Source organism: Psammomys obesus, unplaced genomic scaffold (genome assembly GCF_907164565.1).
Source record: "Psammomys obesus unplaced genomic scaffold, mPsaObe1.curated_primary_1811, whole genome shotgun sequence".
NCBI lineage: Eukaryota > Metazoa > Chordata > Mammalia > Rodentia > Muridae > Psammomys > Psammomys obesus.
Genome location: NW_026596064.1, coordinates 15047519 through 15070304, shown reverse-complemented (window position 1 = coordinate 15070304; position 22786 = coordinate 15047519). Strand labels below are relative to the sequence as shown.

The window sequence follows — 22786 nt, the reverse complement described above, 5'->3', positions numbered from 1 at the left end:
TACCTACTTAGTCATCTAGGCTGATCGAAATTTTGAGCCGGGCTGTATAAAGCATGTCTGAAATCCTGCCACCCTGCAGGCCAAGGCAGGACAACAAATTCAAAGCCAGCCTATCAAACAAAACCCAGTCTCAAATAAACAAAAAAAAAAAAAAAAAGTAGGAGGTGGGTTTTGGAGGAACTTTTAAGAGAAGGGGGTAAAAAGGACAGATGCTAACTGTTTAATATTTCAAAGCATTCCTCGGTTGTGGATCCTGATACCAGTTGACCAAACCGACGTTTAAACCTTAAAAATCAATTCATTTGAAACTTTTCATTGCAAAGTGGATCGGAAGCAGCTGCATTCAACCCTCACATTATCCCCTGCCAACGTCCCTGACTCCAGTCACCCTCCAGCTTTCTGCTCCCACGGCGAGCCCCGGCTCACGCTCGGCGGTTTCCCTCCCATCACCGCTCACACGGCCGACCAAGTTGTCATTGCTATAATTACCACACCCCCGTCAGCAGCTCCGGGCCCGCGTAGTTATGACATCCGTAAACTGCAGCCTCCCGTCTCCACCCCCACCTCCCTCCAAACGCCGGCCCGGTGCTAACCTGCCAACTCCCGGAACGACCCCGCACGCCTCGGCCTCGGCCACCGCTCCGCGCCGCCCGCCCCCGGCCCCGTCCCCGCCCTCATGCTAGCTCGGCGCGCAGACTCCGCGCCGCCGCCCGGCGCCCCGCAGTCCCCGACGCCGCTTCCACCACCACCGCCGCCGCGCCGCCCCGCCCCGACCGGCGTTCCCCACCCCCACCGCGCTCCGCCGCCCGCGCGGCCGTTAGGACCGCCGGGGCCCGTGACGCACGGGAGCGCCGCGAGGGCTCCGGCCGCCGCCCGCGTCCGCCTTCGCCCCGCGGGGCCTCCCTTGGGTCCGTGGAGGGAACCCAGAGCCGCCCGCCGAGGAGGAGGGGCCGCAGGGACCCCCCACCCCAACACACGCACACTCACCGGCTCCAGGCGACCGGTCCCGGTGCCACTGCGAGGATGAAACGCCCGCTCCTTGCCCGCCCGCTGCGCCTCCTCCGCGCACAACCTTGACCAGCTGGCGCGCGCTACGGCGGCGCTCACCAGGCCTCGCTCTCCGCTGCCGCGCACCCAGCCGCGAGACCCAGCTCAGCCGGCGTGCGCACTGCGCCTGCGTGCGGGGGCCGGCCTGCGCGCCTGCGCGCGCCCCTCCGCCGCCCGCCGCAGGGGCCGCCGGGAAGCAAAGTCTCCGGGCGCGGACGCTCTAGGCTGACAGCGGCCAGGGAAAAAGGCTGTGGCCAGGGCTTGGGTCTCTGAGGACGACGTTTGCGGTCAGTGAAAGCAAAGACATGTAGAAGTTATGGAAGCAAACTTGCCCTTACTAAGGTCTTCCAGAATGGACGGATCCCCCCTCACATCTCTATAAGCTGTCCTCTCACATGGTAGGTACCTCACACCGAGCATGCTTATTGGATGAATAATGGCATGGTTGGAGGCTGAAGGAGTGTTACAAAATACGTCAGTGTTTCACGTTCAAAGAATTCACATGCAACTCATTTGCAGGAACCTTCTGGGTATTCAGTTCTCTCCCACTTTACCTGGTAGTTTATTAGTGTCATAAAACACTAAGAAATTAATTTTTAAGCCTGCCTTGGTTACACACGCCTGTATTCCCAGCACTAGGAAGGCTGAGGCAGGAGACTGGCGAATTCTAGACCACCATGATCACGTAGGAAGACCTTGTCTCAATAATAATAATAGTTTTTAGCATAAATATTTGCTTTGATCTGAGTAAGTGCTCTAAAAAACTGTTTAGGAAAATGATTGTCACTGTTAACTGATGGACTTTTCCTTTCTGGGAAGTAGAGTGGTGGCTTCAAAAGAGCACCCTAAGACAGCCAAGGAGTAGTCAAGGGAAAGTCTCACACAGGACCCGGTCTAATAAGTTAGTTTAAAAAGAATGCTGAGGAGGTACAGACAGTAAATCAACACGTTTATAAATGTAAGAAAGGGGGAGAGAGAGGGCCATGGTGACTAAATCCTGGATAATGCATGTTCATTTGTCTTGGCTCCTGTGTTGGTCTTAGTAAACTTGACACAAGCTAGAGCCTCCCTGGAAGAGGGACCCTCATCGGAAGAATTGGCTGCCATCAGATTGGCCTGTAGGCATGTCTGTGGACCATTTCCTGGATTCATTATTAATGTGAGAGGGCCCAGCCCACTGTGGGCAGTGACACCCCCAGGCTGTGTAAGATAGCAAGCTGAGCGTGAGCTAGTGACCACATTCCTCCCTGGTCTGTTTCAATTACTGCCTCCAGGTTCCTGCCTTGCATTCCTGTCCTGGCTTTCCTCAAAGATGTACTGCAAGCTGAAATGCTTGTCCCCAAGTTGTCTTGGTTAGTTTTATCACAGCAACAGAAAAGCAAACTAGAACAGCATCCTCCCTCCCTCACTCCTTCCCTCCCTCTTTCTTCTCCACTAACAGAGTACTTATTACAATAAGAACTGAGTTTGAGCAAAGCAGCTGGGGGGAAAAAGTGAGGTAAGTGTGCTAGCTAGTCCTATGTCAACTTAACACAAGCTAGAGTCATCTGAAATGAGGGAACCTCAGTTGAGAAAATGCCTCCAGAAGATCCAGCAGTAAGGCATTTTCTTAATTAGTGACTCATGGAGAAGGCCCCAGCCCATTGTTGGTGGGGTCACCTTGGGGCTGGTGGTCCTGGGTGCTATAAGAAAGCAGGCTGAGCAAGCCAGCAAGGAGCACCCATCCATGGCCTCTGCATCAGCTTCTCCTCCAGATTCCTGCCATGTTGGAGTTCCTGCTCTGGCTTTCTTCAGTGATAGACTACAATGTGGAAGTGTACGCCAAACAAACCCTTTCCTCCTCAGTTTGCTTTTCGGTCATGGTGTTTCATTGTAGCTATAGAAATCTAACTGATACAGGCAAGTATCTTGACCCCAGTTGAGTTGAAGCCTGATCATTATACTCTGGTCAGGAGCTAAGACTCATCATTCAGAGTAGTCTTCTCAGACTAATCTCCCCATACTCCTAGCTATAGTTCTTGAGAGACCCATGGAAAAGTCACAGGGATCAACTAGGGTCTCTTCCCTTTGTCAGGGCCTCCTCAGCTCCCCGAGACAGCCAAAGTGCTGCTCAGTGTCTCAGCCTTTGCTTTTAGAATCGGCAGTCACCGCAGGCAAGGAAAAGCAATGGCAAGTGTCAGGTTCTCTTCCATGTCTTGCACAGCCTCTGTACCTCTTCATTAATGTTTTCAGTATTTTCCCCACTGTTGTTAGTGATGGGTTAATCCCAATCAACTACAGTAGACCATTGCTGGACCCCTAATGCCTATAAACATTGACTATACAAAACTGATATCATACTATATATGGTATCTTATGTTTCTCTATTTTTGTATTTTGAGAAATACAAAAATTAAGGAAGATTATTTTTGTGTCATGATAGTCTTGTATACATACTATGTACAAGGCAATTGCCTTACCTTAAGACATTGTTGTTTGTTTGTTTGTTTGTTTGTTTGTTTGTTTTGGGATTTTTTTAGAGACAGGGTTTCCCTGTGTAGCCATGGCTGGCCTCAAACTCACAGAAATCCACCTGCCTCTACGTCCCAAGTGCTGGGACTAAAGACATGCACCACCACCTGAATCTTTTTTAATTTAAAAACAAAATGTATGTTTAAGAATATTTTGTCACCAGTGTGTGGGGGGGGGTGCATGCCTTTAATCACAGCATTTGGGAGACAGAGACAGGAGAATCTCTGTGAGTTTGAGGCAAGCCTGGTTTAAAAGCGAGTTCCAGGACATAAGGGCTACACAGAGAAACCCTGTCTCAAAATTTTAAAAAGTATTTTGCCTGTATATATATGTATGTATGCTAAATGTGTGTGTGCCTGGTACCTGTAGAGATCAGAAGAGGGTACCAGATCCACTGGAACTGAAGTTACAGACAGTTGTGGGTTCTGGGAACTAAACCCAGGTCCCCTGCAAAAGTGGCAAGTGTCCTTAACCACCAAGCCAAATCACTCCAGCCCCAGGACACTGCATCTTTCATTAGATAGGGTAGGCAGAACTCTAAAATAACCCCTGATTCTTATTGCTGCTCTGTACAATCCCTACTCCTTGAATGTCCATACGCCCCATACTTATTCCTAGCCAACAGACAGAACTACGGTGATGGAAGACCTCCTATGATGACATTTCTTTTCCTAACACTTCATTATTATGAAACTGAAAACTCAGGCTGTCCATAAAGAAGTGAGTTGTCATATTGTCACTGCCTATAGAAGGTCACTTGGTAGGGCCCACAGTTAGCCTCTAAGACCTGATAACCTTTAGCTAGCATTCAATAAGAATCTAGAGGCTGCAATCACATCATCCCAGGAAATGAATTCTGCCAGCAGCCTGAATGGACATGAAAGCAGAATCTTCCTGACTTGAGCCTACATAGGAGAAATATGTACTTTATTGCTGCTTTGATAGACCCTGAGCAGATGGTCCAGGTAAGCTGTGAATACCTTCCAGGCCAAAAGGAACTCCAAGAAAATAAATGGGTATCAAGGAACCAGGTGTGAAGGTGCACACCTTTAATTCCATCACTTGTAAGGCAGAGACAGGCGGATCTCTGTAAGTTCAAGCTCAGATGGCCAGGGCTATTACTCAGAGAAACTCTGTCTTAAAAACCAAATAAACAAACAAGGAAGCAAATTGATGAGGGTATTAAGCCACTAGGTTTGTGGTCATTCATTACACAGCAACTGCAAACTCAACCAATACACTGGCTATTGCTGATTTATTTCACCAAGTTATAGCCTACAGGCAGTGTATAATTCCATTTTCTACACATGCTTGCTAACGTTTGGAACAGGAGTTTATAAACCACTTATCTTCCAGCTCTTTTCATCTCTTTGTAAACTGTTTATTTTTGCTTTATATATTTGTTAACTACCTCCCTCCCCCTATTTCTTCATCCATGAAAGCTAAAACCTAACTAACCACTTACTTACTTCTTGATACTTTTTTTTTTTTTTTTTTTTTGAGACAGGGTTTTTCTGTGTAGCCCCAGCTACTCTTGAATTCCCTCTGTAGACCAGGCTGGCCTCAAACTCAGAGATCTACCTGCCTCTGCCACCTGAGTGCTGGGATTAAAGGCATGAGCCACCACCACCCAGCTTTGTGTGTGTGTGTATGTGTGTATGTGTTGGTTTCAGTTGTTTTTATTGATACCATTTTTAAAACAAATAAAAAACTGCAGGTTGAGAGTGGGAAGATAGCTCAGTCAGTAAAGTACCGGCCACTAGACTCTGAGGACCTGAGTTCAATCCCCAACATCCAAGCAAAAACAAGTATGTTGCTATGGGCTTTTAATCCCAACTCCAGGAAGGCAGAAACAGGTGGATCCCTCGAGCTTGCTAGCCAGCCAGCATGACACAATAGCTTAATCAGCATGTCCCAGATCCCCTTGAGAATCACAAACAAACAAACAAACAAAACACCCAAGTTTAGCTGGGTGGTGGTTGTACACGCCTTTAATCCCAGTGCTTATAAGTAGTGTAGTATTATTTTTTTTTTTCTATTACACAAATCCTCTTAGTAAAAGCAAAATAGCAACAGGCCTAGTTAAACATGGCAGCCAGTAATAAGTACAGGAAGAACCAATTAGATGACAGTTATAACCAAAGTGTGGCAGTATTTTATAACACTTCCATCCCTTTGCTTCAGCAATTTATTTCTTTGTTGCCTGCTTAAACTTTTGCAGGCTATATTATTCTGTGTTCTCTTTTCATACCTGATTTTATTCAGTGGTGCAGTGATGCTGGGGAATCACGCTCTGGGCTTCACACATGCTAGGCACGCACATTACCAACAAAGCTGAGCCCCTTATCCTGTACTTTAAAGTGTGTACATATATACTCTGGTCTCTCTTCATGTCATATAAGATAAAATGTAAACATATAAGATATAAGCACAATAAAAGAACTAATTAAATACATGTTATCTGTATGAAATAAAAATGATGTATTTCTGTCCTGGCAAAGTTGAATATTTTTATTCTGTTTTCTTTTCCATTAATACTTCCATGAACTGCCTGGAGTCTTTAAGGGAAGCCTTTTTTTTTTTTCTCTCTCTCTCTTATGTAATGATAAAACTGAATACAATCAAATGTGAAATTAATTTTGACTTGCAGCTCTTTTTTGTGTGCATAGAAGTGGTTCCTATAGTCACCGCAAGGCAATGACATCAAGCTCAATGTTCTCTCAAACAGTACGCAAGCATAGAGTTCCGAAGGTTTTATTTGCTGGCACAGCAGGTTGGAATCTTCTAAGAATTCATTTTTAGCTAGGTATGATGGCTTGGACCTGTAATTCCAGCATGTGAAAAGCAGAGGCAAGAGGATCAGAAATTCAAGGTCATCTCAAGGATACAAGTTCTAGGCTTGCCCACCAGTGATTTGTAAACACCTTTAATTCCAGCATTCTGGAAGCAGAAGCAGGTGGATCTCTGAGTTTGAGGACAACCTGGTCTACAGAATGCACTCCAGGACAGCCAAGGCTACACAGAGAAACCTTGTCTCAAAAAATAATAAGTAAAACTAAATAAACAAGTTCAAGACTAACCTGGGCTACACAAAACTCTTTCTGCAAATAAACCAAAAGAATTGGTTTTCACTTCTCAAAAATGGCTGTCGACTTTGTGTGCACAGCCTGTCAATCAATCCTTTACATTTACAAATTAACCATGCAGGCTCTGTGTCTCACATACCCAGAACTTTAAAGGCATTCTGATGCACGCTGTATGTCACCAACTTACATCTTTCCCAAGGCTAGGATATTGTCAGTGGTAGAATGCTTACCTAGCATGCCTAAGGCCATGAGTTCAATCCCTAGGACCACAAAATAGTAACAGCTACGATATGTAAGACCTTTTTCCACAAAGTCTTCATTAAGCACAGATGTGCTCTGAAATTGAAGTTAAATTTTAAGTAAGTTTAAATTTCGGTAGAGAAACTCAGGAAGTTCGTTTTAACTTGCTCACCCTTTTTTCTGAGGACCTTTTAAAAAAGCGTAGAGCTAATCTTATTACTAAAATATTGGCCTTTTCCCCCGTGCTTCACTGCAGTACCATTGAACAGCTCAGTCAGGCCACCCCCTTCTGTGTTCCATACGGCTTCTTCACAGATGACCTGTCCTCTCTATCAATCTCAGCTTGGTACCACAGGTCTTACATATATGTACATAGATACCTCAGTCAACACATTCAGGCCCCACTTGTCTTTTTATAAAATTACTATTACATTTCTTTTTATTGGAAGTGGATGAGTGGAGGTCAAAGGTCAACTTGAAGGAGTCAGTTCTCTCCCTGAACCATGTGAATCCCAAGAACCAAACTCAGGTCATCAGTCTTGGTAGCAACTGACTTTACCTACTGAGACAGCTCACCAACAGCCTCGCCCATATTGTTTTAAATATGTATTACTAGAGATTGAACCTTCCACACCCAGGCGAGGCAAGCACTCTCCCTGTGAGTAAATCTCTAGCCTAATTGTGAATACATTCTGTTCTGGGGAGAGCCCTTTGTGTTCTGCAGTTGAACTCAATTCCTTAAGCAGGAAAACTGAGGTTTCCAGATACCTAATGGTTGGCTTAGGAGTGAGTATTGTAGGCTCTCCATTGTCTTGGCCCTGTGAACTTCTTACCTTGGGTTGACAGATCCAAGTATGGCAGACCCAGAATGAGACCTCTCAAGCAAGGGACCAAGGCCGGACTATTCTCTCCAAGCCAGTGGTCTAAAGCAGAGACCACCCTGCCCAGACTTTAGGACAGTACCATATGATAAAACAATCATGTTTCTTAGAAGGAGAATATAGCTTAAAGCAAGATCACAAGGGAATGTGTTATTATCATTATGTACATTGGTGTTTTGCCTGCATATATGTCTATGTGAGGATGTCAGATCTTGGAGTTACAGACAGAGCTGCCATATGGGTGCTGGGATTTGAACACCAGTCCTCTGGAAGAACAATCAGTGCTCTTAGCTGCTGAGCCATCTCTCCAGCGCCAAAAGGGAATGTTGTTATGGAAAGATGAGGATTGAAGAATGAGAGGTCAGAGGTTTAGAAGTACAGAAAAAATGGAGTTGGAAATAGGCAATACATAGGTGGTAAGATTAGCCTCTGTATTACAAATAGCACTTTTTTTTTCTGTTCTCAGACACTAGTTTATTTTTTTTAATTTTTTATTAATTACACTTTATTCATTTTGTATCCCCCCATAAGCCCCTCCCTCCTCCCCTCCCGATCCCACCCTCCCTCCCCTTTCTGCATGCATGCCACTCCCCAAGTCCACTGATAGGGGAGGTTCTCCTCTCCTTTCTGATCTTAGTCTATCAGTTCTCATCAAAATTGGCTGCATTGTCCTCTACCGTGGCCTGGTAAAGCTGCTCCCCCCCTCAGGGGGAGGTGATCAAAGAGCAGGCCAATCAGATTATGTCAGAGGCAGTCCCTCTTCCCATTACTATGTAACCCACTTGGACACTGAACTGCCATGGGCTACATCTGTGCAGGAGTTCTAGGTTATCTCCACAAATAGTCCTTGTACAAATAGCACTTTAAAAAATAAAGTTGGACCCAGTTGAGGTGGGTTCAGCCTTTTTTTTTTTTTTTTTTTTTCAGTCCTGATAAAAGCTATTTTCTTTGCCTAAAACATCCTTACCTTCTGGTCTCTCCTTTTGGAAGCTTCCTCCCAGTCTTTGATTACTCTGTCCTAGTCTTACTTAAATTTTTCCAAAACTTCTGTAATCCTCCTTTAACTATATCTAGTCATATTTGTTCATGTGTCCATTATCTGCCTTTCTGATTATCCAGAATAAAAGGTTTCAAGGATATTTGCCTTGCTTATCATCCAAAAATTGACCGGAGCACTTGAAGTTACCAATAAATGCTTGGTAAGTTAAAACTTAAGCCACATGGTGGATGAATGACATTGGATTTTATTTATTTCTTTGGTTTGTCTTTTTTTTTCTTCTTCTTCATATTTGTAGGGTAATGTCTTGTTTTTCCAGATAGGATTTTCCTGTGTAGCCTTGGCTGTCCTTGAAACTCAGTCTGCAAACCAGGCAGGCCTTAACTTCAGAGATCTATCCTGCCTCTCCCTCCTAAGGAGGGAACTAAAGGCATGCACCACCACACCCGGCTTTGAGTGGCATTGTTTGGTATGACTGAATCCAAACTGAGTTTCAATCTTTGGATGTCCTTCCAGTCTGCATTATTTCATTTCACACATTAACTATTCAGAGAGTAACTCAAACAATGGTGATTTATTTGTATATCCAAAGCACTTTATAAAATTATACAGAAAATCTAAAATCATTCTGTTGTCCAAATGATACTATCATCATTTTAGAAAATAACAGGCTTTGAATTACTTACTAGAAAAAAAAAATCTTTGTTATATGTAAAATATTCTTGCTATAGGAAAGGAGATGGAGATGTCAAGAAGAGACAGGAACAAGTTTTAGTTGGTATCTTTCCACTCAAGCCCAGAGGTAAAGACAAAGGCACTAAGATGGTAATATGTACTAGGTGTCTTTAGTAACCCAGTCATTTGAACAGACAATTTGTTATGTTCAAGCCACTCTGTAAGTCACTCACAGTCGTAATTTTGTCAATTCACTAAACAGGACTGCCATTCGAGACCTTCACCCAGGAATGCAGTGAAGAGTCCATGTCTGGTCCTGGTGAGCAGTCCTGTAACCACATCTGATGCTCTGACAGTGTCCTGTCCTGTGTACAGGTCCACAGATACTGGGGCATCGCTTGCGTGCCACTAAAAACAACAATGGTTTCAGGGTTGGAAACACTGTCAACCACGCTGTCATGAGCATCCAAGGCCCCGGGACTCAATGGTGAAGGGACAATATTTGAGTAATTACCCTGACAAAAGCTACCGGTGAGTACTTCTGCCTCAAACACATAGATTAGCTTATCTGCGCTAGAGGTCTTCTTGACTGTGTCTGCTAGTTTTCTGAGGCTCTTGGTGAAATATATGCCGGCTCCATAAACTCGGTCTGAAAGACAAAAAAAGAAAAAAGTTCTAGTGGATGATGTCTGTTTCGGTACTAATATGTATTTTGCCCTCTAGATCTTCATAATTACCTCCACCCTAAATTGCTCCCCAGAGACAAAATCAATGATACCATAAAAATAGTTTTGTAGAGCCAGAGAGATGGCTCAGAGGTTAAGAATACTATCTGTTCTTCCAGAGGTCCTGAGTTCAATTCCCAGCACCCACAAGGTGGCACACAACCATCTATAGTGAGATCTTGTGCCCTCCTCTGGTGTTCAGGCAGAATACTGTATAAATAATAAATCTTTAAAAAAGAAGTTTTGCCTTAGAATTTATAGAGCAGTCACTGGCTTTCAAAGCAATTTCACATTGGTTAGAATCAATTAATCTGCACTTTGGATAATATTTTCATTTAAAGCATGAAAATCTAAGATTCTGAGAAATTATGATTCAAGTCAGTATTAACCAGGCAGTTGGCAGCAGAAAGGAAATCTGTTTTTCTTAGAACATTGGCTGGCTACATAGGCTACGACTAGGTCTATCTCTACAGCTTTAAGAATAAAGCCTTAAGATAGCATCCAGTAAGAGCAGACAGCACTAGGACTGGAGGATCATGAGTTTGAGGCCAGCCTAAGTTAGGTACCCAGCAAGAAATTAAAAATAAAAATAAAAAAGCGGTGGGGTGGGGAGCAGAAGAGAAGGCAGTGTCATGGACATTATAAAAGAAGAAGATGCAAATGTGCTTCTTAATCCAGAAGAGCAACCTTGGTTTGGGAGAACATAGTCTTCTGTCTGTTGCAAGGCATCCTGGTCAGTGTGACTGGCACAACGCCCCACTAAGTTTCCTCCATTGCCTGGAATTAAGTTCATGCTGACTAGGGAATTACCAGCTATCAGGCATTCTGGAGACTAGGACAGTAAGAACATCTTCTGGAGATGGAAAAGAGTCTCCATTCTGGCATAATACTTAGTGTATTATGCCAGAAAAGATAGACTCTGGGACATTGACAATACTCAGGATCCAGGTGTGGTGGCACATGTCTATAACCCTGGCACACAAGAGGCTGATGTGGGAGGATTCAGCTGTTAAGGCAAACTAAGACTATATAGGAAGACCTTGTCTCAAACAGCAAAACAACAGAAATGAAAATAGGCAAACAAACCTTCCAGACACAGAGCCAAATTCTGGGCTTCAAGATGGTCCCTGTTCAGAAGCCCTTCTTTACCACAGAGGTGTGTAGAGGGGAAAACACCAAAGCCTCTTTAAAGCCATGTTGCCATTCCTTCCCTCTTCCTGTCCTTTCTATACTAAACCAAATACTAGCTTAGGTTTGGGAGCAGCACTGGAAAGTAGAAATGCAATACCAGCCACATGTGCCACTTTTTAAGTTTTCTAGTAGCAAAGTTAAAAAAAAAAAAAAAAGAGGGAGAGCTAGAGAGATGGCCCAGAGGTTAAGAGCACTGCCAGAGGTCCTGAGTTCAATTCCCAGCTGTGCTCTTAATCTCTAAGCCACCTCTCCAGCCCCGAAATATTTATTTTTAATTCATAAGAAAGTCATGGTCTTAAAATTCTAGCTTCCACAGTTTATTTTACTGAGAAGATTTTTTTTTCCCAACAAAAGGTTAAGTACTTGAAGGATTGAGAACATAATTTTTGTTTTGATTTTAAATAAACCATGGTACACTTAGAGCAGTTTTCTTGGTTCAAAAGTCCTTTCTTCCAGCTGGTAGAACCAAAATAATAAGGAAGAGATATGACTAGTTCTGACCCAGAAACTGTAACTTTCCCCCTCCCCAACCTACCCCCTTTTTACATCTCCTGATCAAAGTCCTAAGCCTGTGTGCCCTGATACTAGGACATGTCACTCTCTCTGAGGTTCACCTCTCTCCACTGAGCCTATGGAGACACAGACACCCACTCTGAGCCTGCCTGCTGTCTTGACTCACTATAACTTTCCTTCTGTTTCCACTTCCCTCTTCCCGGCTAAGGCGCAGACATCTAGCTTGCTTGCTTGCCCTATTATTTTCTCTAGCTCCAATAAAGTCATCTTTGAGTGCCCTGCTGAGTCCATTTTTAAAGTTTGCTTTATTGATAGAACCAAGATTCTGCAAAAGGGATCCTGTGTTCCCCTTGTGGCATTATGAAGACATGAACTTGACCTTAAATGAATCCCCTTACTTGCTGGTTTTTAATGTTTTGTTTTGTTTTGTTTTGTTTTGTTTTGTTTTGTTTTGTTTGAGGCAGAATTTCTCTGTGTAACAACCTTGGCTGTTCTGGACTTGTTTTGTAAACCAGGCTGGCTGGAACTCAGAGAGATCCACTTGCCTCAGCCTCCTGAGTGCTGGGATTAAAGTTGTGTAGCACCACACCTGGCTTTGTGTGCGTGTGTGTGTGTGTGTGTGTGTGTGTGTGTGTGTGTACGTGTGTACATGCGCGCGCGGGCATGTGTAAATGTCATTTATTTATTTTCTGTGTGTCTGTATGAGTGCTTGTGCGCCATGTGCATGCAGTGACCACAGAGGCTAGAAAAGGGCACTGGATCCCCTGGGACTGGGTTACAGATGATTCCCAGTCTCCATGTGGATGCTAATAATAAAGCCCTGGTCCTGTGGAAGAACAAGTGCTTTTAGCCACTGAGCCATCTCCAGCCCTCCTTGCTGGACTTTTCAAAAATTATATTTATTCATTTTTATTTTATGTATGAGTGATTTTGCTTACTTGAATGTGTGTGCACCATGTATGTGCTTGGTGGCCGAGTAGGTCTGAAGAGGGCATCAGCTGGACATGGTGGCACATGCCTGTAATCCCAGCACTCTGGGAGGCAGAGGCAGGTGGATCTCTGTGAGTTCAAGGCCAGCCTGGTCTACAAAACGAGTCTAAGAAGCCAAGGGTACCCTGTCTTGAAAAACAAAACAAACAAACAAACAAAAACACTGAAGAGGGCATCAAATTCCCTGGAACTGGAGTTACAAATGGTTGTGAGCCACCATGTAGGTCCTGGAAATCAAACCTGGGTCCTCTGCAAGAGCAACAAGTGCTCTTAACCCCTGAGCTTGCCAAATTTTTAAAGGACTCATACTGCTAGAGAAATTACAGTAATCTGAGTGTGTTCTGGCCTGGGAGGCCATCCAAGGTCAGTCTCCTGGTTAGGCAGTAGACCTAGGAATGGACCAAGGAAGATTTCTCCTGACTGAGCAATGAATGCTCCCTATTCCTGGCCAGCAGTACATGACAAGTGATTGTTCCATGTTTTCCCTCTCCACTTTCAAAACGGGAACTATCACTACACTTTCCCCAATCCTTTTCATACTATTAGCTAGTGAGTAAGAGAGGTCACTTCACCTAGCAGATTAAACCTGACTCATTCACAGGAAATAAAGGATGAAAGGGCTGGGCATGCCTTTAATCCCAGTTACTAGAGAGGGGAGGCAGAGGCAGGCAGATCTCTGTGAGCTACAAGCCAGCCAAGACTACTTAGGCTCTGTCTTTAAAAAGGGGGGAGGAGCAGGGGAATTGCAAAACACAAGTTTCTTACATTTAAGTAAATATGCTTCTAAGTAAGGAATGAGGGCTTGGCATTGATAATTTTGTTGAAATGAGAAAGGCAAAGCAGTGACACACCAAGGTGCTCTATGCAGGTGGAATAGCTAGAACACAGAAACAGGAATGCAATCAAAACCTGAACCACAGACCCTACTGTTCATACCTGCATCTGAGTAACGACCACCAGCCAAAGGCAGAAGAGATAAAATAACAGCCATTTCCAAAAGACTTCACCTCTGAGGCCCAGGGGCAAAGGATCCCTTCCCCACAGCCATATACTGATGTCCTTTGCCGGTGACCCTGTAGGCAGCCCTGAGGATGAGCTGAGCCCTGGAGATGAGGCTGATACCTACCACAGGGTGCCGAGTACAGCCTGTGAAAGCCGACTCTGCACACCGCATCGCAGAACTGATGTGGGACCTGCTGAAACAACCTTTGGCTCCCAGATCCCCTCGGTGCTCTCTCTTCCATCATTTTCTTCTTCTCTTGGAAGGCAGCCAGGAGTGCCTTATTGTGTGTCTGCTCCACCTATAAGCAAAGGAAAAAAAAAAAAAAAAAGCATTGAACATGTCTGAAAAATGGCTACTTAAATTGTCTCCTATGCTACTTGGAAAATACATGTGCTGTGTGAGAGGAACCCATGGAGTTTGCTTTTCAGTTCTCTTCTCATTTGTCTTCTCTCTCTTCAAAATTTACCCCCTTTTTCAATAAACACATTTAATAAAGTTAGCTGTATGCCTGTAGTCCCAGAAGCGGAGACAGGAGGATTAGAAAGAGATCAAGGGAGTCTCAGCTACATAGCAAGTATGAAGCTAGCTTGGGCTACATGAGACTATGTCTCAAAAGAAAGTAATTTAAGAAAAAAACACAGGCTTGGGAAATGGCCCAGTTAGTTGGTAAAGCACTTGGCTTGAAAGCATGGGGACCGGAGTTCAATCCCCATAACCTACATTTTTAAAAAGCCAAGCATTGTGGCATGTGCTTGTAATCCCAACATCAGCGAGGAGACAGGTTCCTGGGGCTCACTGGCTGGCCAAGCCAGCCTAGGTCGTAAGTTCCAAGTAAAAGTTTTAGTTACTATTCTATCTCTGTGAAGAGACACCATGATCAAGGCCAACTCTTATAAAAGAAAGCATTTAACTGGGGGCTTGCTTACAGTTTTAAAAGGTTAATCCACGATCATTAATACAGGAAGCAAAAGGCCTGTGCTACAGCAGTACCCGAGAGCTTTACATCCCAAGCAGTGTGTAGTCAGAAGGCAGACAGAGAGACAAGCTCTGCCTGACACACCTCCTCCAGCAAGGCCACACATCCTAACCCTTCTGAAACACTTCCACTAACTGGGGACCAGGCATTCAAACAAATGAGCTTAGGGGACCATTCTCATAACAACCACCACAAACTCTGTCTCAAAAGACAAGGTGAGCTGTGTAAGATGAGTGTCCTAAGGAAGGTTCCCCAACTTTCACGTGTTATACAAGTCAAATATTAGTCTTTTCCTTCAGTCTTTTATGAGAAGGAATTAAAATATATCTTCTCTACCTTCTAAGACTTTTCTGCAGATGCTTTAAACTCTTACCTCATAGAACTTTTTATTTAAAAAGGCAACACTCTCAGAGCAGAAGTAATTCAGGTGCTGACACCCCCCCCCCCACATCCCCTTTCCTTCATTTCCTTTTCACTGTTTCTTTTAAAGCTAGCCAACCGAGAGACTGTGAGGTCAGACCTGGGTCAATGAAGAAACGACACGACACCACCTGTGTTAGACTATAAACCAAGTGAACTCCCCACCCAATGTGCTGGCTCTTCTGCTTTTTGAGTAGCACACCCTGCTGATGAGAAGTGATGTTTTGGAGAAGCAAGCACCTTTATTTCAACACAATCCACATACCAGGCACGCATAACCTGGCACACAAACAAATCCACCGGGTAATCGGTACGTGCCAGCCACACAGACATAGCAGGTGCCCCATTAAGGCTAATGGCAGCACAGCAGGCTAAGCCATTGCGTTGCGCTTTCCACTGTTGTGGTCACTGATAGGTAGACCTCATGTGTGTCTTGACATCATTTCTACCTCCCGATTCCAGCTACACCTTTCAGGCCAGTATTCTCACCCAGTCTTACTCCAGAACCCAGGTCATTGCACAACTGGCTCAGAGTCCTTGGTGGGTGACTTTTTATTCTGGCTACAGAAGCAGTTAACAGCAAGGAGAACGGAGCCTCCCTTGATCAGGCATACCTTCACAACCCACAAGCCATACTTTTCAAACTGTTTCTTTCGGTCCTCAAGTTCCCAAGTTAAAGATACCGGGTATCGTAGATATGTGCACAACTCTTCCATTTCATCCAGTTTCCCTTGCTGTCCTAAAAAAAATAAAACATTAAGATAAAACCTTGTTTCAGTGCTTGGTGAATACAGGGAAAAGGTGTTACAAGATTTAATGAAACAAACTCTTGCTGCTACTTAACCTATCTTAAGGTTGAAAGCACCTAAACCTTCAGTCACCTTGGATTTCAGGAACCACAAGGCCTTGCAGGCAGGACAGGCCCCCTCAACTGTCTGTGACAGGAGACATAGACATAGTAGAATACCAGGTTAGTCCCTTCTTTAGATGACTGTGGTTAACAACAACTTATGAGACCAACTTGCAGTAGCCTGAGCTGAGGTAATGATGGGCAGGAAAGGCCTTGACAAGGACTGTTAGCTTGCTTTCTCTGCCTACCCTCAAAATATTTTGGGTTTTGTTGTTGTTGTTGTTGTTGTTTCTTTTTCTTTTTTGGTGTGTGTGTGTTTTCTTTCTTTTTCTTTTTTTAATGTGTATTTTCAGCTGGACACCTGCAATCCCAGCACTATAGAAGGCAGAGGCAGGCGGATCTCTGAGTTCGAAATCTGCCTCATCTACAAAGTGAATCCAGGATAGCCAAGGCTACACAGAGAACCCTGTTTTGAAAAGCCAAAAAAAAAAAAAAAAAAAAATTCATTTTATGTGAATGGGCCTTGTCCCTGAATATCTTTGCACTGTGTAAATACAGACATGCGGAGACCAGAAGAGGGCATCAGATCCTCTGGAACTGGAGCTCAGATTTTGAGTGACCATATGTTTGGGATCAAACTCAGGTCCTCTGAAAGGGCAGCCAGTGTTCTTAACTGCCAAGCCATGTCACTAGACCCCAGTTCATCCTTCAGTTAAACCTAAAAATCACATAAGTAACCAGAAGAAGAAACTGGAGGCTCTGGGACCCTTTATCTCTTCCTAATGTGAATTGATGAAATCTTTCTCAGCTTTTCATGACTCCTGTGTCTAAGCTGATGTCCTGGGGAGGGCAGTTGAGCTAGGCCTCTGAGGCTGCTGCTGGAGCCCAAGCTTCTGCTCTAAGACTCTGGTTCTAGAACTGAAGTACAGTAAGACACAAGATAAAGTGGTGATAGATTTGTTCTTGATGACCCAGGTCATGAGACTGTGAAGATGTGAAGGAGAAGAGCATTAATTATATTCTTCCTCCTACAATAATGCTGCAGTCATGATAAATGGTTGTGTTGTCATAGGGAATGTCTGTACTTCAGCCAGGTTGCAAAAGTAAGAATTAGGAAAGCATGAAGCAAGACTGGAGAGCTGCGTCAGCAGCTAAGAGCACTTGTTCTTGCAAAGGACTGGGTTCCTGGGTTTGATTCCCAGTGCCTACCTAGAATCAAGTTCCAAAGGATGTGACACCCTCTTCTGGGCACTGCAAGCACATGATACACAGATATGCATGTTTATTGTGCAGGCAAAGCACTCATACACAAAAAATTTAAACATTAAGAAAGCATGGAAAACAACAGGCTATTCATACTACATTTCAGTTTTCAAACCCATTCACTTCTCTACCTGTTATTCATCCCACCACTGCTGAAATGATCAACAGAGCTTTATAATCAAGGAAATTGAACTTCAGAAGTTAAGCGACCTGTCCACTATAACAAAGCAGGTAAGCAGAGATCTAAGATTATAATCCTGGCTTTTATTTGTGTTTGCTATAAGGAGACAAAACATGTCACGCCTGGTATGAGCAGGAGCAAAACTGAGAGCTCAAGAATCCACGATATCCTCTCCTTCCTCCCTCTTTTCTGTCTTTTCCTCCCTTTGTTTCCAAACTCTCTAACTTCCCCTTCTTTCCTATCTCCTTCTGTCTTGAAATTCAGTATGCAACCTGTTTTTGTCCAAGGAAGCACCCTATTTGACTGAACACAAATGTAGACAAACAAAGAAGGTGGCAAGGTGGTATGTCTGTTAATTTTCAGTTTGGCTCGACCATACTAAAATGGCCTAATCCCAAGCGTGGTGTCTCTGGACTTCAATTTAACCATGCAAAGCAGGTGCTAAACTCAAAGTAACTCACTCCCTAGAGGACCAAGTTGTAAATCTAAGAAAATAAGAAGAAGAAAATCCACAGCAGAGGCGATCCAAATCAAGAGGAAGAGACTGTACCCTCACAAATTTTAAAGTGTGAGATTGGCTTTCTGGTCTCTTGAATTCAACAAACGGTCACCAAACTCCTGCTGCCGAGCAGGATTTACAAGGGCTGGGCACCAGAGACACAGAGATCCACAAACCTCTACTGTCAGACCTAATCGTCAGAAAAGATGAAGCAGCCTGAAACAAGTGGTTGCCATGTGGGGACTGCAAACTTTACCCAGGTCCTCTGTAAGAGCTGTTTTGTTTGTTTAACCCCTGATACACACCCTCCCTCCCTGTTCTTATTTAAGAAGGGGTCTCATGTAGCCCAGCTTGGCTGAAATCTGCCATGCAGCAGGCGACAACCTTGAACTCCTAATTCTTCTGCGTGTACCTCCTGAGTGCAGTCACAGAATGTGCCACTGCAGCCCGTTAGTCCTGTACTCTTATTGCTCGAGACTGTCTTCCTTTGCCTAGCTGCCACGTACTCAGCCTTCCATTTTCTAGACCTCCTTCAAGAAGCCTTGTTCTGACTCCCAAGTGGGCATAAGGTGTCCTTTGTACTCCTAGAGCACGGCCATCTTCCCATCATAGTTCACCTGCTGGCCTCAGAGTTTGCAGAAACAAGTTCCACCGTGTTTATCAGCAGTATCGGCACTATACAGTATGTACTAGGTCAATAAATCAATGAATGATGTGTGACTGTGCTTTCATTGTTTGGTTGGTATGTTGTTGTTTTTTTAAGATAGGATCTTCATCTTCTATCTCATTATGTAGCTCAAGCTTGCCTTTCTGCCTCAGCCTCTTGACTGCTACGATTATAGGGATTTGCCACCACTCAAAGTGGCACTTAATTTTTTTTTTTTAATCACACTTATTTGTGTGAACGCGCTTGTATGCATGGGTCTGGAAGAGAAGACATCTTGTGGAAGTTGGTTTCTCTACCACATCAGTCCCAGGGATTGAACTCTGGTTGGATGGCAAGTGCCTTTACCTGCTGAGCCATCTTTCTGGCCATCAAAGTAGCCTTTTAAATGTTAATCTTAGTTAGCTCTAGGATTCACAAAGGATCTCTATAGGCCTAAATCCCCACAGTTCCTCTCATGAGTTTAATCACAATGACTGAGAGATACCTGGGTATATCTCATAATACCAGTGAGGACTTCTGTTGGTGACAGAGTTCACAATAGTAACCTTAGAGCTCGTAATGCTGCCAGCAATACATAAATGTAATAAAACTCAAGGTAAGTAATCAGGTAAAATATGTCTATATTTGAATGCTCTATTTGCAAAACGGAGCATGTTACATTTGTGTTGTTGTTTTCCTGCAGGTCTTATTTCAGGGTTTCTGTGTAACTAGGACATCCATGTCATCACAAGTAAATCCAATGGCATGTGTTTCTATTTATTAATAAATAACTCTGACAGTAGAAAGATAAAACATAGCTTATCAACGTGTTATGACCTGAGCTAAATGTGGTGGCTCATGTCTGTAATCCCCATACTTGGGAGGCTGAGGCAGGGACTATCTTTCAAAGTCCACCTGGGATAAATAAGTGAATTTCAGGATAGCCTGAAATTCAGTGTGAGGCCTTATCTCAAAAACAAAACAAAACAAGGTCAGGCATGGTGGCCGAGACTTGTGAAACCAGCCAAAGGCAGGAGAAACAGGAGTTCAAGGCCGGTTTGGACTACTTGACACTCTTTTAAAGGAAGGAAGGAAGGAAGGAAGGGAGGGAGAGAGGGAGGGAGGGAGGGAGGGAGGGAGGGAGGGAGGGAGGGAAGGAAGGAAGGAAGGAAGGAAGGAAGGAAGGAAGGAAGGAAGGAAGGAAGGAAGGAAGGAATCTGGATATAACAGAGCTGTTGGAAACATGAACTCACAGCATTTACAGAGGACGGCCGAACTGTCCCCTCTAACTGAGGAACTATTAGTATTTGATGGCTACTAGGAGGAAGAAGTTCATTTTCTTCAGGGATGTAGCCCGGTAGGTTGCTCATGCTCCATTGGACAGCCCTAAATTCACATGCATATGGAAGGCTTCGATTGGACCCATTGGGTTTTCATAAGGACATGGAGTAGGAAGGGAAGTGTTGGGAAAGCCTCAGAGGAGCTGGAGCAGAGAATGAAGGTGAACATGATCAAAATACATTGTATACATGTATTGAAAATCACAAAGAATAAATAAAAATGTTAAGTCACCTGACAAGCTCAAGAGACTCTTCTCCTTTTTTCTCACCACTTCTTCCTGAACTTGACACAGCATAGACTCAATACTCATCACTGCTTCAATGAGGTCAGCCTGGGCGCCTCTAATCTCCAAAGCTGCCTTTTCTGGACTGACAGTCTCTGAAATGGAGACACGTGCGGTTTTCTGGAGCTGTGACAGCGTGTCATGCTCTTTCTTCCCCAGGTAGAGAATATGATTATTCTCAATGATGTGGTGAGCCTCAGAGGTCAGCAACCTCTCAATCCATTCTTTGGCCTCACACATCTCTCCCGAGTTCACACCCATCAGACTGATGGCAGGGGATCCAGCTTCAAGCCCACTTCTGCTTTGCTCCCCTCTGGTCCACTGGGAGACTGGAACAGCTATTAAAAAACAGATATGGAAGGCTGGTGGGTTTTTAAACAGTGTAGAACATCACAGCCTCGATTTGCCCTGAGGATATCACCACCACTGTCAGCAGCAGCAGCTAAGACCCATCGGTAAAGCTACACCAGTTATAAAGGGAATCTATGTGCTCAGCTTATGGCCTCCTTAAAAACATACCAGTTAGCTTAGAAGGCGATGGCTTTATCATAGCCACCCTCTGCTGTGTGTGATTGGTCAATTCACAAATGAGTTTACCTACTCTCATCTGCTAAGTGACATGTTCCTTAACCTCTTGTACCTACCAGACTTAAAATCAGGCACCTAAAGCTACAGAGTTCAAGGAATAAAATGTATTTTGAGAAACAAAATCTGAAGTTGAGAGTGGTGACATGTGCTTATAATCCCCACATCTGAGCGGTGGAGTCAGGAGGATCAGGAATTGAAAGCTAGCCTTGGCTACATAAAGATTTTGAGGCTAACCTGTAAAATATGAGAGCCTGTCCTTTTTTTTTTTTTAAGAGGGGTAGATCTGGGAAGAGCTAAGGCAAGGATTAGAAAAATAAATGGTATGAAGTTATCAAAGAATTAATTAAAATATTATTGTTTTAAAAAGGGAGCAAACCAGTAGATAAGTACACAAAAACATTTCACAGAAAAAACAAACATTATGGATTAAATCTATTTGAAAATATGTTTATCTTGACTCCAATCAGAGAAATGCACCATCACCCATCAATCAGGCAGGAATTTGTAAGTTTAACAATATCAACTGTTTATAAGTCTATAAAGCGACTAGAACTCCTAAATATCTAGGACATAAAACTGGGACAAGCATTCCTTTTTTAAAATGTTTTTCTTTAAATTTTTATTTTGTGTGCACTGGTGTTTTACCTGCAGGTTTTACTGTGTGAGAATGTTGGACCCCTGGATCTGGAGTTAAAGACCTCTGTAAGCTGCCATGTGAATGCTGGGACTTGAATCAGGTCAGTGCTCCGAACCTCTGAGCTATCACTCCAGCTTGGGACTTCAAGCATTTTTATTCAAAATAAAAAACAAAAACTTTGGAAAAGCTCACATTTTGTGTGTGTGTGTGTGTGTGTGTGTGTGTGTGTGTGTGTGTGTGTGTCTGTCTGTGTGTTGAGAGAGAGCACGAACGATTTGAAGGAGTCAGTGGATCAAACTCAGATGCTCAGGCTTGGTATTGTACTGATGAAAAATTACTTTACATGACTGAGTCATAGAAACATATTTTGAGGGGAGAAAATGCAAGTTAAGAACTATTCCATACATTGCTCAAAGGACTTTACACATATTATTATTATATTTTTATTTTACTTATTTTATCTATCTATCTATCTATCTATCTATCTATCTATCTATCTATCTATCTATTTAGGTTTTTTTGAGACAGGGTTCCTCTGTGTAGATTTGGCAGTCCTGGATTTGCACTGAGATCAAAGGCATGTACCACCACGTCCAGTTGGATTATTTTATTTAAGCCTCACAATCCTGAGATAGGAACTATTTAGTTCATCTTACAAATGAAGTCACCTAAGATTCGCAGAGTCATTAAGTAACTTGTACCTGTCAGTAGGACTAGTTAATCATGTCCACCAAGCTAGTGGGTGTGGGAATCTGACCCTAATGCTTACACAACTCTGCTTTCTAGCAGTGATCCCAAGACAGTAGGACAGGGGCTGGAGATAGGAGTGATGAAGAGGATGTATTGCTCTTCCAGAGGACTGGAGTTCAACTCCCACCTACCCCATCAGACTGCTCACAACTACCTCTACCTCAAGCTCCAAAAGAATCTCTGGCCTCTGCAAGCAAAATTCACTTACTGGCATGTTCCTACCATAACTAAAACTTTAAACAACAATAATAAAAAGACAACTGGGTAATCAGCATCTTTCTACTGATGTCATAGCTGGGTGGAGCTATGGAAAGCATTAGGACAGAACTACAAGGGAGGAGGATGGCAGCTGAGTAAAAAAAAAAAAAAAAAAAAGCCAATGTTTAAGATAACAAAAGTGAGAAGGGAATTTTAATTGGAGGCATGCTTTTTGCTGTTTTAAATGCTTGTTTGGGAACTTACATTACTTTGAGGAGTTTGTCCATCTTCTCCT

At 43.7% G+C, this 22786-nt stretch overlaps 2 protein-coding genes and 1 long non-coding RNA gene across 7 annotated transcripts in view; 1 reads left to right on the top strand and 2 right to left on the bottom strand.

Annotated features, from left to right (window-relative positions):
- Kpna1 (karyopherin subunit alpha 1) overlaps positions 1-1182 on the bottom strand; it is a 58606-nt gene extending 57424 nt beyond the window's left edge. The window contains exon 1 of one of the 2 annotated variants that reach the window (XM_055625028.1): positions 988-1182. The gene's annotated coding sequence lies outside the window, so the exon portion shown is untranslated. Of the gene's footprint in view, positions 1-3; positions 31-987 lie in introns of those variants that run through there. The other variant, XM_055625027.1, reaches the window with a different exon arrangement.
- Positions 1183-1242: 60 nt separating this feature from the next.
- Positions 1243-22667, top strand: LOC129689567 (uncharacterized). The gene is made up of 3 exons (XR_008722141.1): positions 1243-1445; positions 21558-21643; positions 22330-22667. It is a non-coding gene; the product is annotated as an uncharacterized LOC129689567 (long non-coding RNA).
- The window catches only part of Parp9 (poly(ADP-ribose) polymerase family member 9), a 31512-nt gene continuing 17714 nt past the window's right edge, over positions 8989-22786 (bottom strand). For all 4 annotated transcript variants that reach the window (XM_055624776.1, XM_055624779.1, XM_055624778.1 and 1 more), the window contains 4 exons: positions 20267-20656; positions 15870-15994; positions 13983-14157; positions 8989-10086 (listed from right to left, as the gene is read on the bottom strand). In XM_055624776.1, the coding sequence (XP_055480751.1) occupies positions 9692-10086; positions 13983-14157; positions 15870-15994; positions 20267-20656 (1085 nt within the window). In that variant the 3' untranslated portion in view covers positions 8989-9691. The remainder of the gene's footprint in view (positions 10087-13982; positions 14158-15869; positions 15995-20266; positions 20657-22786) is intronic.